Source organism: Xyrauchen texanus, chromosome 29 (assembly GCF_025860055.1).
Source record: "Xyrauchen texanus isolate HMW12.3.18 chromosome 29, RBS_HiC_50CHRs, whole genome shotgun sequence".
Classification (NCBI taxonomy): domain Eukaryota; kingdom Metazoa; phylum Chordata; class Actinopteri; order Cypriniformes; family Catostomidae; genus Xyrauchen; species Xyrauchen texanus.
This window is the reverse complement of record NC_068304.1, coordinates 22,181,010-22,198,257: the sequence shown is the minus strand read 5'-3', so window position 1 is coordinate 22,198,257 and position 17,248 is coordinate 22,181,010. Positions and strand designations below refer to the sequence as shown.

Here is a 17,248-nt window from a genome sequence, read left to right as displayed (position 1 = left end):
TCCACTGCAGTTTAGTGCATCTCATCGTGGGTGGGATTATTGGCTTATCATAGTTGCACCGCCTCTACTGCCATGAAATCATCTTAAGTTTGCTGTTAGCTACTAGCTCATTGTGCTGCATAAAACGGTTGTTGCATGGTGATTTTACACAAGTGTAACAGTTAAATTGGCCTTGTTTTAGAAGCAAGCTTCCAGTAGCTGGTCAACTAAATAAAGTGAAGCTTTCAAGCAGAAAATAGTTAACATAACAAAACATACCATCCTCCATCGTGGCTGAGTCCAGGGCACTCTCTCTCCCATTGCTTGCCGGTTTAGATAGTGTCCATTTGGTCGAACCACTTCTCCTTGATGGTTCTGTAGTCTTCTTTTTTTTCTACACTGTTGGTAGGTCCAGTGGTAGCCATGTGAGGCCAACAGCTGAGACACTTCCTGAGAGACTTTTTTGTTTTGCTCATCGCTAACGAGTGGACCGTCTACACCTCGTTTATTGACCACGCTGTGGTTTTGCACACAGCCATTTCTTTTTTCACAATTTGAAAGTCGCGTGAGCAAATGATACTGTTATCGCTGTTGCTAAATTTAAAACTAGCTGGTTGATGTCACGTGTTGGAAATCCAGTGACTCTAGTAGTGACGAGTCTCCCTGACCAATCAGTGATCTGCAGGATTTTGAAGTCACATTTAGTATCGGCTCTGCTCGCTTGGAACCTCGACTGAGGTGGTACTAAAAAAAGTATCAGGTACCATGTACTATCCACAGTGAAAAACCCCAAAAAAGCGACCAGAGTCGAGTTGTTCCGTACAGTGGGAAAAGCCCCAAAACAATATCCAGTTAAAATTAAAAAGCTAAATCATTATTTGGTGTGACAACCCTTTCCTTCAAAATGGCACCAATTGTCCTAGGTACACCTGGAAAAAGTTTTTCTTGGTTGTTGGCAGATGGGATGTTCCAAGCTTCAGTTCCTCTATCTATTTAGGCTGTTTCAACTGCTTCTGTCTCTTCATGCAATCCTAGACTGACTCAATGATGTTGAGATCTGGGCCCTGTGGGGGCCATACCATCTGTTGCAGGGCTCCTTGTTCTTCTATTTAATCAAATTTGCAGAGTGAATGTTGAAATGTAAAATTTATATTTCCTACTGATACATAAGCAGAATATATATAAAATAAGTAGTTTAACACAGTGTCTACTCTGGACGCGAGCAACTGCTTGGGGCTGTCTACATTGGTCACGTTGAAACGAACGTTCTCAACCATATATTTGTCTTATTGGGATGAGTATTGCCAGCGCATGTAGCACAAAATGGTATTTACTGTTCGCGTGACGCAAGCTACTAAAAATGTGATCTCATCTTCATCGAAGTCACAAGTATATACAGCTATGAACGCATGCTAATGAGTGAGTGATCACATTGTGTTGGTCAGGCCCAAACAAGTAGTTGTTGGCTTTAACAAGGTGGTGACATAGAGAGAAGAATGGAGCGATTTCTGAAAGATGGCCAAAGCCGAAACCAACAGCTTCAGGACCAGCTGGTTCAGCAGCTGGCCCAGTCTCTAAACAACAGTCTTTCCAACAGGCTGGAAAAAGTTCTGCGTGAAGAATTGAAGAAGATCGTTCCACAGAGTGAGTGCTGAAGCTTAACACTGAAAAGTCCAAAACTCAAGACCTTAACTCAAAGACTCTGCTGTGCTTTATCTGTTAGTTTGCATGGTTAAGCTGTCCCAGAATTGTGTCTTTAAATTTGTCCTCTTTTAAATCACTAAAAGCCACTTCAGCCATACACATTTAGATGGATGCCTTAGGTTGCATTTGTCTTGCTCTGTTTTTTAAGTGTCCTGCGTTGCATTTTAAGTCTGTCTATTTAAAAAAAATCCAACTTTTGGAAAAGGAGCCTTGATTCCCCTGCTTTCTGCTCTATGCCATTGTGCTCCTAGCTCTTTTTGAATGCTTCTTCTTTAAAGGTCCTTAAGAAACCCATTCAGTCAGGGTCAGCAGAACTCAGTCAGCCTTAATTAAGTCTTCCTTTAGACAGATCAGCCCAATAGTATTTTATGCAACCCACCAACTAGTTTATTTATATATATATATATATATATATATATATATATATATATATATATATATATATATATATATTGTCAACTGCCTGAAATTTAAGTGACTGTTATTGATTTTAAAATGACAAATTGCTGAGGTTGTCTTGTTTTTTGCTTTTGTTATACAGCCATTTCAAGGATTCTAGAACCTGTGACTGGCCAGATGAGCAACACCATTGCTGCCAAGTTAACTGCAGTGGAAGCAACACTGAAGGAAAATGTCACCAAAGTCGTTAAGTCCAAGGTCAGTCGCTAATGTTCTGAGCAAAAGGAACTTTAAAACTTTTTTTCTCCCAAGGCTAACATTTGAGCTTCTCTGAATTAATAAGATGTGATCCTGTTTTCCAAAGGCTGCATTTTAAAACTTGAAAAATGTTTCCCTGAACGACAGATTACAAACAGAGCAGTTCAAAAGTGCTCCAACTGCCCACTCCATAGTAATGAATAATTCATTGTGAAACAATAAGGACACATATGGGGAAAACTGAATCATCACACATCCTTCTTTTTATCCTATCATTTGATTCACAGAACACTACAGATGCGATTGGCCGTGCTGCTGCCGAAGCAATGCAGGGCCCCATCCAGGCAGCCTACAAAGATACATTCCAGAGCATCGTGCTGCCTGTGTTTGAACGGGGCTGCCAGTCCATGTTTCAGCAGATCAATGACAGTTTCAAACAGGGAACTCACGAGTGTAAGAACAATCAAAGAAGACTTTAATAGTGAAACATTTTGATCTGTTTACAGTAATGCAAATATAAACATAATGATACCAAAGAGTAAGAAGATTGTTGAATGCTCTTATAGTTAAAAGCTGTACTTGATTTGCACAACTTATTTGGTCATAGTTAGCAAACAGGGCTCACAGCTTGTGTTGGTCTGTGGACTCGCATATTACTAAGGGATATTGTACAGTCAGTCGGTCATTATTGCAAAATAAATCCTGAAAGAAATGGTTTTATATTTTGCAGGAATAATCAGCTGACTGTACGTTATCTTGATTTTTACACGGCTACATACTGAATTATTATATGGACATGAAATATTTTATGATATTTTATTTTTGTGTGAAGAGAGCGCATAGAGTGCTATAGGAAACTTAAAACTAGCACAGCGTAGGTGATTGGTTGCCAGGGATAATGGTCAAATACAGTTTAGTAATCATTATTCCAAAATATTTGACCATATAATACTGTGATAAATCCAGAGGGCTTTGTAATTGTGGTGGGGTGAGTAAGAGACATACAGTGGGTGTGGCGCATCAAGCCTCAGAGAGGCATTTATTGGAAATAATTAGTGGTCGTCTGTTATGGGTTTTTAAATGTCCGATGCCGATATCCAGAGAGCAGGGTGGCCGATAGGCTGATATATCACACATTTTAATATAGTAAATAACAAACATAAAATTGCTAAAAAAAATGTAACTCTTATTTAGCGCACTATTTACTAAATTTCACACAAAACTTTAACTTTTTTAAAAAGAATATAAAACAATAATGTTGTATTTTTAATGGTAGATAGCATTTTCTTCAGATTTCTGTTTAGTCGTGAAATTTTTGTAATTTATTTGCACATGAAGAAATTTATATATTAGGAAGAATGAAATAGCAGTACACACAGAAGTCCAGCAACCATGGATGACATGTCCACGTTAGCAATCACATTTTGTAAAAAAAATTACAGAATCAAACCAATTGTACATAAAGTGCTTAGTGAATAAGACATTTACTTATAGCACACGTGAAGCACTTTTCCTTTGAAGATCCACTCATGGGCTTGTGCGGATCCAGAAGTCTTTCTAGCAAGTCAGTCCACTGGCAGCCATCTTTGGAACGCTCCCGAGAGGGAGCGTTCTATTTCTAGTCATGCCAGTGCAGCTCCCATGTACTTGAATGGGGGAACACTGAAATCTTAAAAATGGTTGGTCAAGATTACGATCAAAGAACACATTTAAAATCAGCCGTATAAATCTAAATGCTTGTATCATAAATTGTGCTTCTTTACCTCAGATTACACTAAGAAAATGCAATATTCCCGCCTTGCATAGCTAATGTGCATGCATGTTCTCAAGTTGATTGGCAGGCGATGTCTGTATCTAAAAGGTGATTGGGTCTTTTACCAGTAAGGGGGGACTTTGTCTACATCTGTTGACTACTGGGTGCTAGAACCTCTAGGTTGGGCATTCCAATTTCTCCCATTCCTTTTAATTGAAGTGGCCCGTTTCTAATGCAGTGTGAGCAGCAGTCTCCTGACATTTTAAGTGGCCTGGATCACCTGCTTGGATTGTCACGGTCTGACCGTCATGATTTGTGAATCGGAGGAACTTTTGATCCTAATAAACTCTTTATTTTATTTGATTTTTTGTGAGGTTAATGAATTACATCGGTTTAAACTAGATATGTGCATATTTACATACATTATATGATATTAGTTTTATTCATATTTCATTTTTATCATTAAACAAGACAGTTAAAGGTTACAGAGAACTGTTGAGGGAAGAGAGGGAGAATGAAACGGGTGAGCACTTTAACATTATGAGCGGCCCTAAGAGGTGAGGTGACTATGACAAGAGGAGGGGCCGGTTGTTCCACCACAGTAATAAAGGAGTAATATTTTATTAAATTCTTTCTGACTAAGCAATGGTTTCTGCAGCTCTGCTGTATTCATTGTAATTTGTTGCTGTGACTAAATCTCTAATGACTCAACATTCCTCTGCAGACATCCAACAGCTGGAGACGCATATCAAGAACAGGAAACAGCAGGACAAGGATGCACAGGATCCTGTGATTGGTCAGCTGCAGCAAATGATTGACACACTCCAGACTTCCCAAGACCAGCTGGCAACCACTGTGACAGCCAGCGTGAGCTCTGATGTCCAGCATCAGCTCCACATGATCGTGGGAAAGTAAGGCTTACCACCATACACTTACAGCACAGAGCCAATACAATATTTGTCTGAAATCTATTGAAGTGGGGGAAAAAAGAAGAAACACAGCAATAGTTTTTCCTCTTTTCCCTCCTATTCATTCATTTCATTTATGGAAAACTTTACTGCAAGCAGAGGAAACGATTGAGTCAGGAGTTCACGCATAGCAAGCATATTTTTTTTTTTAGGCTCTTCATTGAGTAGCTTGCAAATAGGGCTGCAACTAATGATTATTTTTATAATTGACTAATCTAAAGATTATTAGAACGATTATTTGACTATTCGGTTGATTTATTGCAACGATTAATCATTAGCCCTTAACTGACTATTCAGCTTGTACCTAGACTTAAAATATAGTCTATAACGTCGATTAATTGTTTCAGACCTAGTTCCCTGTAACTTTTAATTGTCTTGTCTAATGATAAAATGCAAATATCAATAAAACTAATATAATATACCGTCTGCAAATATTGCAAATCTTGTTTAAACGGATGTAATAAACCAACCTCCCACAACTTCAGCATATCGAGCATCCTGTGGAACACTGATAAATCTTCCTCTGAATCACGTATTCTAACAGTCTCTCCTCAACATTTCCCTGTAACTTTTATCAAATATCAATAAAACTCCAATTATATACCATCCGCAAATATGCAGATATCTTGTTTCAAAAGATGTAATTCACGAACGTCACAAATCCTGCGTTTTTTTCCTGTCAAGCACTCCTCAAATATCTTCCTCCTGAAGTGCGTATTTCCTTAACCAGAATCAAAAACTTCTTGATCTTAAGTTCCTCTGACCCACAAATCATGACCGTAAGTCAGTGACATTCCAAGCAGGTTATCCAGGCCGTTTAAACAGTCAGGAGATTGCTGCTCATGCTGGAGTGCAAATTCACATGTGCTATAAGTAAATGTCTTCTTCACTATGCATTGTTTAATTGGTTTGATTCTGTATTGTTTGAGAAAAAGTGATTGCTAACGTGGACATGCCATCCACTGTTCCATCTTCCCTTTTTTGTGCTCACACTTTTGGTACAAATCTCTCACTGAAAAGAGGGGGAAGGCGGGGTTTACCTGCTTCTAGTAACCAATCAAATTAGGTTTTCCTTGAGCAGTTTACTCAGTCTGTGACCGACAGCTTCTTCTTAATATGCCTAAGTGTCGTTTCTCTGGGCATCTCTCCTCTTAAATATTAAACTGAAATATTAATACATTCATGATTTAATTATATTTATTATCTAATATCATTGGCCTGGCATTTTGGTCAAAAGATGGAATTAGCTGGTTTCACAGAACTCATGCTAGAAAACAAATGAATAAAAGTAAGCCATATAAAACAAAACTCTGAACAGATATATAGATAGTTTGCTTATATAATTTAGTTTTTTAGAATGAGTTCAATGATAGTTTTGCAAGATTTGTCCATCCTTTAATCCATCCAGCCATCCATCTGATAATCTAAAGTAATTAAAGTAATGAACAGCAACAAGAAACATTTGAACACCAGATTGAGATTTATATCAATAAATGATGTCAGCTCAACTTTACTAATAAAAGAATGTGTATGTATTTAATATTTAAGAGAGGAGTGATACCCAGAGGAATGACACGTAGCCATATGAAGAAGGTGCTGTGTCTGTCACATAATTAAACCAATCAGGTCAGAGTGAACCGCTCAACAAAAACCTAATTTGATTGGTTACTAGAAGCAGGGACACCCACCTTCCCCCTCATGTTTGCAAAACTCTTTTCATTGAGAAATTTGTGTCAAAATATGAGCGCAACAAAGGGAAGACGGAACAGTGTATTTGATTTATGCTTTCACAAATAATTCTCTGTGCATACAAATCATTTAGGCACAGTTTTATAAATGAGTGACTGAAATTAGTGTTTTCAGACACTGTTCCAGACAATATTACACACTTTTTATTAGGGATGGGTACAAATATTGCCGTAATGAAATATCATAGTTAAATTAATATTTTTGTAATGTACCTAGTTATAAATTCCCCTGTTTAATCAACAGCATTAGATGGGAGGGATTTTCTGTAATATATGTAAGCAAATGGGACATTATTTTTAGAAAAAAAAAATAACTTTAATCATATTTCAGACAACATATGGATCGAATAAATGCTGATGTTGTGTAAAGGAAGTAGAATTTTGTCTTGTAAGTGTTTGTGTTAAAGTTTGAGTAGGCTTAAGTTGCCGGTCATCCTCCCAGTTTGCAGGACTCCATCCTGACGCAGGTGCAACGTATAGTCAAGGGTGAGGTGAGTCTGGCCATGAAAGAGCAGCAGGCAGCTGTCACCTCAAGCATCATGCAGGCCATGCGCTCGGCCGCAGGAACGCCCGTCCCCACCGCACACCTAGACTACCAGGCCCAGCAGGCCAGCATTTTGCAGTTACTACAGCAGGGCCAGCTCAATGAGGCCTTCCAGCAGGTTGGAGACACATACACACTCGCACGCCTTAAGCCCCGTTCACATTGTCAGCAATTTGTTGGTAGATGTCTCTAGTCTCTGTACTTTGTGCCACTAGTGGGCGTTCCTATTGTTTCACTCTAATGTTATTGGTCAGCTGCACAAAAGTCAAAGCTTTAGAAAATCTCATCACAGATGAGATATATTGTCTGTAAAACTACAAGCTATCACACATCCAGCGACAAAATCACTGACAATTTGAACTGGGCTTTAGTAGCCTTTCACACAATATTGTTCTCTCATTCAGTTTAATCAATAAATAATATCCATTTATTTACTTGTTTGCTAAGTAACTGTGTTATAAGCATGATAATGTACAGTCAACTGGCCATTAGTGCAAAAAAAAAAAACCTCATTTCACATCTGGTACCTGTTTACATGTCAAGGTTTCTTTTCCAATAATGACCTGCTGAATACATTATTCCATATGAATTTCTCTAGTCCGTTCTCTCCAGGTCTTTCCTGATTTGTCTCTTATCTTTCCTACAGGCCTTGTCTGCAGCAGACCTGAATCTGGTTCTGTATGTGTGTGAGACTATTGACTCTCAGCAAGTGTTCAGCCAGCAGCCCTGTCCACTCCATCAGGCTGTGCTCCTGTCCCTCATCCAGCAGCTGTCCACCAACCTGAGCACACGCACAGAACTCAAGATCAGGTGGGTTTTCATTTACTCATCCATATGTCCTTTATAAAGAAACTGTACCTTCTGCTACCCCCTTATAGCAAGGAGTTTCCATGAGTATGCACTAGCACGCACAGCACTACTTTTAATCTTTTAATGATTAAACACTTAAGTGTATAATCTTCTACATGACTTACACAAGCAAGGGTACAATGCAGTTTCATATCAAAGAACAGTAATGCTTTAAGAATTAAGACAATGTCTGTGACAAGGTTCTTAACTCCCTTGACAAGGAGGAAGCAGGAGCCGGTTAAACAATCCACATACGTTTTTATTTCGCACACTGTTTTACTGTAATGCACATACTACTGGCTTTTCAGCACCGGCGCACACACACCCACTGCCCCTTTTATCCATCTCTGCTCTCACTGCAAAACACAAACAGCTGTTAGAGATAACACCCACAGGTGGGACTCCTTACTGCTCTCATCTCCCGATATCGCTTCCCATTCACAAATCGGCACTTAACCCCCCCCCATTTCTAGAGTGGAAGTCAGCGACAGCCATTTGCACCCCCGGTGTGGTCTTGTCTGGGTGATCCACCCATTGGTATCCTTCATGCGATGGAGCCACTGGAGCGGAGCGGGCGTGGTCTGAATAGAGGGTGAAGGCCTGTGTAATCATGAATATCCCGTGCACACCTCACCTACCTGTATTCAAAGCCTCTGATTGAATGGAGCATTGATGAATGGAGGTTGGATTACATCCGGAATCCACCAAGGCTTGATATGTACCCCTCTTCATACACACAGGTATCGGTATGCTCCTGCTCTATGGGGGGTGGCCCGTGGTGCGTTGGGGACCCGGACCAATGTCTCCACCTCACTCGTCGGGCATCGGCCCTGGAAATGCCCAGATAAACCCGCAGCTCCAGCAGATCGGCTCAGACTTAACGTCCACACCCGGGGTAGCAGATTCACCAGCCTGTGGGGGAAGGGGTTTAGAGAAGAGGTTTAGGGGAAGAAATTTCCCATTTCCAGGGGAACAGGTTGAGAGGAAGGTGAGGAAGAGGGCTCACCGGCCCCCAGATATGCCGCTAGATGGTCCTTAGCAAACTGGACTGTGGCACTGGACCAACTCCGCCTCCCCTTCAGCAGCTGGGAGACTGCTTCAGCACCATGAGGTTGAAGTTATTGGCATCGCTCTCCTTCTCAGCCAGCACCCACCGCCTGTAGGCGTCAAGGAGCTCGCTCCGCATAAGGGAGCGGAACCGCTGGCGGTGCTCTTCTGGACTGCGGCTAACCTGTTGCAGGATTGCTTTCTTAAAATGGGGGTAGTCCAGAAGGTTGGCGACTGGCAGTTTTTGTACCGTGAGCTGGGCTTTACCGGTCAGCAATGGAAAGAGATGTACAGGCTATTGCAACCGCAGCCATCTTAGGGCTTTGGCTGTGCACTCAAACAGCTCCAGGTAGGCCTCTGGGTTGTCCTGAACCCCAATTTATCAAGTCTCACATGGGGTTTGCTCTCTCCATTCACAAATCATGCTCGACCACACCCCCATCTCAACACTGTCCATTCCTTATCTTTAGTTCCTCTGTGGATGACATTGTGTTCAAGGGGACATTGTGCTTCTGTGGCAGTGCTGAATTGAGCTGCACTGTTATTAAAGTCATCTACAGTCTGGAGTGCATTAGAGATCTCTGTTTGGGAAATGGGCCAACTCCTGTGAATCACAGACTAATGCTCTACTTGTGTGCTGCCATGTCCCTTTACGGCTATAAACTGCTCTGTCTGCCAGTCCTATTTCTGAATTACACCCTTAAATATTATTGTTTCATACTGCCCATATGTGCAAATGCATAACCATCTGTAAGTCTGTGTTCTCTATCTCTCTCTCTCTCTGTTTCTCTCTCTCTTTCTCTGTCTCCGTCTCTGTGTGTGTGTGGACATAAGGATGCTAGACCAAATAAAAGGACTTGATGAGCGTGATATTCTTTCCTGTGTTGATGCATATCTTATTGAAAAAGGAAGTTTGGACAAGGCATATCAAACGACTTTGTTTAAAAAAAAATAAAAAAAATATTTTATTTAAATCATAGCAATTAACCATGGTTTAACATCAGTTGCAGGAGAAGGGACTTGGGATGTTTGGAACGGTATCGGCCGATATTCACCACCTATGACTCAATCGATAATTTGGCTGATCGCTTAAACTGATCGCTCATGTCGCAAAATACGTGCAGCTCCTTCAAGACTTCAGCAGCACTGTCATGGCATGACAAAGTGTGGGAAATACTGGCATAGTGTTGTAAGAAAACAAACTTGATTTAGCAGTTAAGAACAATGCAGTGTAGGGCTGGGTATTGAGTTTGATACATTTTAGGCACCAACCGAATTGCCTCTAAACAATTGAGTATCGAAAAATGTCTTGTCGTTCATTCGATACCTAAGGAGTTAATCTCGTCAACGTCAGTGATAAGCATGTAGCATGATAGATGTGCCCAAATCTAAAAGTGCTGGTGATTGGCTGTGTTTAGGCATCAAGGAAAAACACTAGTATCAGAAAATGGATTGAGTTCCAGGTCTGAGAAGGAATGTTAAAAGTAACATTGCTAACACTGTTCTACATTACAGATAAATACTTAACCATAATAATGAGCATTTAAAATATATTTTTTACAAGAGCAGGCATGAAGCGAAACACAACGACACTAGCAAAAGCAGTAATGATTCTGAATGTGTCGGAAAAAACAGCAAGAGACTGTCTGAACATTTTGTTAATTTATAGTGAGAAATACACATTCGGGTTGAGCAAATAGATGATGATCTCTGGATCAATGATGGTCAGAGTGATGACCAATAGCTGATGACTTTGATCATGTCGTTGTGATATTTGGCTCGTTTTCTCATTTAATCAATTTATATTATTATCAAATTAATTTAACAAATAATTTGCTCATAGACACACGGACATGCATTTGAAGAAACACTCTTTATTATATTATTAAGTACAGATGACAGAAAAGTAGTCTCGTGGAACACTTGCATCTAAGGATTTCATGCTTTGTTTCTGCCTTCCGATTTTGTTTTTATTTTATTTCTTTATGAGTGCTGCAAATGACCTCAGACATCTCAGTTCAGGAGGTGCTTTGAGTTCAGTTCACTTTATTTCCACAGAGCAGTTTATTGTGAACGCAACTCCACAGCCTGTAAAATAATACAAAATATATAAAATACGAACTGTCTAAAATAATAAAAAAACGCATTCACCTCGAACCATGATTTATATTTCAGTGATTATCATCATTATTTTTACATTTATAATTGTTATTTCCGCCTGCATGTTTAGACTGATTCTTGCCTGACGGTAAATGGAAAGGTGGTTATATATTTATTATTATTTTATCACTTTATTATTTCTTTCTTTGCTTTTTCGTTTTGTTTGGAATGCAATTTGAATTTAGAAATGTATTTGATTTAAGTTTTTCGTTTTTTTAAATACTAAAATTTTCAATGCAAAATTACTAAAGCAAGAATATTCACTAATCCCTCAGCCCCAGAGGTTTCCAACATAATTGTGTGTGTGTAATATATATATATATATATATAACCCTAACCATCTTTACTGAAAATTATCCCATTGTATCACCTAATACCGGTGTTCGTCGAGTTCGAAAACATTTTAATAATACCCAGCCCTAATGCAGTGGGAGTGGTATGGCAAATATGAGAAGTTTGTGTAATGTGACATTTCACATGTGACGAGGCAAAGGGAAAACAGTGCGAGCTGTGAAGTGGTCCTTATTATCATTCATGGAGGCCGCTTCTCAGTCTCTGCTGGTCATAGGCATCTCAGTAATAATGTGGTGTAATTGAAACATCTTTAAGGATCTCTGATTAAACGGCATTAACAAAATTAGCACCTGTAGAGTCCAGAAGCATGTGCTCTTTCTCCGCTTTCCTTTTCATCTCTTGCCCTCATGAGAGCACGTTCCCTTCGTTAAAAAATTTCAAGCGGCAACAATTAAAACATTTATTATTAATAAATATGATGCAAAAATTATTTAGAAATAAAATGAGGAATAACAGTAATTATATGAAATGTATGAATAACCAAATATGTCACATTAAGTTTAATTGCACTGATGGGTTATCAGTTTGTCTTCAGTTTGACTAAGCTTCATTTTTTTTATTGGGCTTTCTTAATATAGAGAATATTTTGTTAGCCTATACTTGTTTTTATTTAAAAAAAAAAAAATGTTTTTAATAAGCCTTTTAAACTTTTTTTTTTTAAATGTTTTTGTCAGAAAAAAACTAGGTAAAGTGATATTACTCATATAATTCAGTTAAGCGTGCAGAAAGCTTACAGTGTGTGTTGTCAGTTATGGCAAAGATCTTGATAAAAGGTGAAATCCGTTATTGGCCTTAAATCCTAATCAGCGCATCCTTAGAAGGGACTCATTCTAGAGACTAGAGAGCATTAAATTGGATATCAAGTCATCAATAAATCAGTTTTCCTCAAAGAGGCTATACATTTTAAATGCACATCTTCTAAAAGTACATTTTGGCAACTTAGGGATACACTAGCATTTAGATGGCTTCAAACATAATAGACAGTGATTAAATGCCACAAAACTCAAGTTTTAATTTTATGGGCTGTTGAGCTGGATGACAAATGCTTTTAGGGATGATCTCTCTCTCTATCTATCTATCTATCATCCAGTTTAATATGTCATTGATATATAAATTAGATAATAATAATAATAATAATAATAATAATTATAATCATAATAAATAAACATGTGATTGTTTATTTATGGGTAATCCCATAACAATTTAACACCCTACAAATAATTTTTGCCTTTGTGTTCGACCGATATAGTCAAGTCAAGTCAATTTTATTTGTATAGCGCCTTTCACAACACACATCGTTTCAAAGCAGCTTTACAGAATATTAGCATTAACAGACGATAAGAACTGTAATGTCTATAAAGTCGATTAATCATCATTGTGTAATTTAGATAAAATACGAATTTTAATAGTGTTTATAAATAATTAAATGATAATTGTATTAATAACCCCAGTGAGCAAGCTGTAGGCTGACTGTGGCAAGGAACACAAAACTCCATAAGATGTAGATTAATGGAGAAAAATAACCTTGGGAGAAACCAGACTCACTGTGGGGGCCAGTTCCCTCTGGCTAACATTATGAATGTAATGTAAATATTAATTATGTATAGGTAAAATCATGGTTTAAAATTATTAAACTAAGTGATAAGGGTCATTGATTAAACATAGATTGTGTTTGAACTGTAAGATTAATGACCAAAGTCTTTGAAGTCCATCTTGATTAATTGCAGAAGTTCACATAGATGCAATTGTCCTTGTTAATTGGCTGATGAAGGCTTTTGTTGGCAATTGTTAGTCTAAGCATTTCATTTCAGGATCGTAGTCCATAAATAGACTGAGGTGATGCAGGTTGGAGTTGGCATAATTTCATCCTCTGAAGTCCGTCATAATAGATTGAAGTGATGTTTGGCTGGCACCGGCTGCATTTAGTCATCATCATTCTGCGACATGTAGCAGTGGAGTCCAACATGAAGCAGGAATGGTGCTGGATCCAGCAGGTTCTGGTGACCTCAGGATAGGAGTCCCGAGGTTGAGACAGGGAAACAAATAAAAAGATGTAAGCGTAGATGCCATTGAATTTATTGCAGAGTTAGAGATCATGCTCAATGTTTCTGGTTCCGGCAGACCCAACTAAAGCAGCCTAATTGTGGGATAAATTAGGTGTATGCCTGGCTAAATAGATGAGTCTTTAGTCTAGACTTAAACTGAGAGAGTGTGTCTGCATCTCGAACAGTGTTTGGGAGACTATTCCATAGTTTAGGATCTTCCTCCTTTAGTGGATTTTGATATTCTAGGAACTATTAATAGGCCAGAATTTTGCGATCTTAATGAACGTGTTGGAATATAGCGTGTTAGAAGATCACTTAAGTACTGCGGAGCTAGACCATTCAAAGCTTTGTACGTAGTTAACAGAATTTTAAAATCAATACGGAATTTAACAGGTAGCCAATGTAAAATGGGGCTAATATGATCATATTTCTTGGTTCTCGTCAGCACTCTGGCTGCTGCATTTTGAACCAATTGAAGTTTATTTATTGATCTTGCTGGACATCCTCCCAGTAATGCATTACAATAATCTAGTCTTGAGGTCATGAACGCATTAATTAGTTTTTCGGCATCAGCAACCGAGAGCATATGCCTTAATTTAGCAATATTTCTTAGGTGGAAGAATGCTGTTCTACAAACATTTGTAATTTGATTTTCAAAAGAACAGATTGGTATCAAATATAACACCTAAGTTCTTTGCTGTTGAAGATGATGTAACAGTACATCCATCTAGAGTCAAATTATATTTTAGTGGCTTATTTTTAGAGTTTTTTGGTCCAATAATTAGAACTTCTGTTTTGTCAGAATTGAGTAGAAGGAAATTTCTGGCCATCCAATCTTTTATTTCATTGATACACTCTGCTAATTTTGAGAATTGTGAAATCTCATCAGGTTTTGAAGAAATATAAAGTTGTGTATCGTCAGCATAGCAGTGGAAACTTATTCCACGATTCCTGATAATATCTACCAGGGGAAGCATATACATGGAGAAAAGCAGAGGCCCTAAAACTGATCCCTGTGGCACTCCATACTTTTGTTTGGTTTGACAATTCCTCATTTAAATAGACAAAGTGGTAGCGGTCTGCTAAATATGACCTAAACCATGCTAATGCAACTCCACTAATTCCAACATAATTCTCCAGCCTATTCAAGAGAATGTTGTGATCTATTGTGTCGAATGCAGCACTAAGATCTAAAAGCACTAGAAGAGAAATGCAGCCGCGATCAGATGATAAGAGCAAGTCATTTGTAACTCTGATAAGTGCAGTCTCTGTACTGTGATGAGGCCTAAATCCTGATTGAAATTCTTCATACATACTATTTCTCTGTAGAAATGAACATATTTGGGAGGATACTACCTTTTCTAGTATTTTTGACATAAACAGGAGATTTGAAATCGGTCTATAATTAGCAAGTTCTCCAGGATCAAGTTGTGGCTTCTTAATTAGCGGTTTGATAATTGCCATTTTAAAGTTTCTTGGGACATGTCCTAAGCATAGCGAGGAGTTAATGATATTAAGAAGAGGTTCTGATATTACAGGAGATACCTCTCTTAAGAGCTTAGTTGGTATAGGATCTAACAAACAAGTTGTGGCTTTTGATGTTTCGATAAGTTTTGTTAGCTCTTCATGACCTATGATAGCTGAAGGATTGAAGTTGCACATGAGGGAAATTATTCGACACTGTTTTCTGAGGTGCTATGACAGATGATTGCATAATTCCAATTTTATTTCTGATTATTTCAATTTTATCTGTAAATAAATTCATGAAGTCATTACTCTTGAGCTGTGACGTAATATCTGGTTCGGTTGAGGCTTTATTCCTAACCAATTTAGCCACAGTACTGAATAAACATCTAGGATTGTTGTGGTTATTTTCTATGAGTTTACTAAAATATGCTGACCTGGCAGCTTTGAGTGCGTGTTTGTAGCTACAGACATGCTACATGCACCCTGAAATACTTCTGATTTTGTATTTTTCCACATGCACTCCATTTTCCGAGCTGCTCTCTTGAGAGCATGAGTGTGATCATTGTACCATGGTGCAGGGCTTATTTCTTTCATTTTCTTTAATCGAAGTGGGGCGACAACATCAAGGGTGCTAGAGAAGACTGCATTTAAATTTTTTGTTATTTCATCAAGTTCTTCTGGGCTTTGGGGTTTATTGAGTATATGAGATAGATCTGGAAGATATTAGTGAAGTCATCTTTAGTGGTCGAAAGAATAGTTCTACCTGAACGATAGCGTGGTGTAGATAGAGTAACATTAGCTGATTGCAGCATGCAAGAGCGAGGTAATGATCCGAGATGTCATCGCTCTGCTGCAGAATTTCTATATTATCAACATCAACTCCATGTGAAAGAATTAAATCTAGCGTATGATTATGGCGATGAGTTGGTCCTGTTACATTTCGTCTGACTCCAAGAGAGTTGAGAATATCGATAAATGCTAATCCCAATGTATCATTTTCATTATCTATGTGAATGTTGAAGTCACCAACAATTAAGGCTCTATCTACAGTAACTACAAGATCTGATAAAAAATTTGCAAATTCACTAAGGAAATCTGAATAAGGCCCGGGTGATCTATACACTGTAGCAAGGGTAAAGGACGACAGAGATTTTTTATTTATATTTGTATTTGATGGTGTCACATTAAGCATTATTAGTTCAAAAGACTTACATTTATATCCTGTCCTCTGAGTAACACCAAAAACTTCACTGTAAATTGTAGCAACACCTCCTCCTCGACCCTTCAGACGAGGTTCATGTTTATAACAATAACCTGGGGAGTAGATTCATTTAAACTAATATATTCATCCGGTTTAAGCCAGGTTTCAGTCAAACAGAGCGCATCCAATCTATGATCTGTAATCATTTCATTGACAATTAGTGCTTTGGTAGCAAGAGATCTAATGTTTAGTAGCCCTATTTTTATATGATGTTTATTTTTATTTTGTTTGTTTTGTTCAAGTTTGACCTTAATCAAATTTTTTCTAAATGATTTAGTGAGGGTATTGTGTTTGGTAGTTCGGGGAACAGACACAGTCTCTATGAGATATCTAGGTGATACAGTCTCTATGTGTTGTAGTTTATGTGACCTGTGTGACGTCTCATGGCAGCTAGCAGACGTTCGGATTCAACAGTGTGTCTGCTTCCTGACCTGGGCCCCATTTTAGTCAATTAATATCATTATTAAGTCTATGAGCCAAATTACTAGAGAGGAGAGCGGCACCTTCCCTGGAGGGATGGAGTCCGTCTCTCTTTAGCAGGTCAGGTCTACCCCAAAAACGTTTTCTTGACTTTTAATTATCGGCATTGGCTGATAAATTTACCTGTTTGCCCAATTTGTTTCTTGAGGGTGCCAAAAATCGCCTGCTTGCATGTGAAGTACTGAGACATGTAAACGACCAATCACTGTTAATTTTGTTATGTACCAACATG

At 38.4% G+C, this 17,248-nt stretch overlaps 1 protein-coding gene across 1 annotated transcript in view; it reads left to right on the top strand.

The window, feature by feature from the left end:
* LOC127623406 (enhancer of mRNA-decapping protein 4-like) overlaps window positions 1–17,248 on the top strand; it is a 38,386-nt gene that overhangs the window by 15,988 nt on the left and 5,150 nt on the right. Inside the window, exons 23-28 of the mRNA XM_052097866.1 lie at window positions 1,468–1,623; window positions 2,225–2,340; window positions 2,628–2,793; window positions 4,818–5,004; window positions 7,252–7,471; window positions 8,000–8,163. Coding sequence (XP_051953826.1) covers window positions 1,468–1,623; window positions 2,225–2,340; window positions 2,628–2,793; window positions 4,818–5,004; window positions 7,252–7,471; window positions 8,000–8,163 — 1,009 coding nt within the window. The remainder of the gene's footprint in view (window positions 1–1,467; window positions 1,624–2,224; window positions 2,341–2,627; window positions 2,794–4,817; window positions 5,005–7,251; window positions 7,472–7,999; window positions 8,164–17,248) is intronic.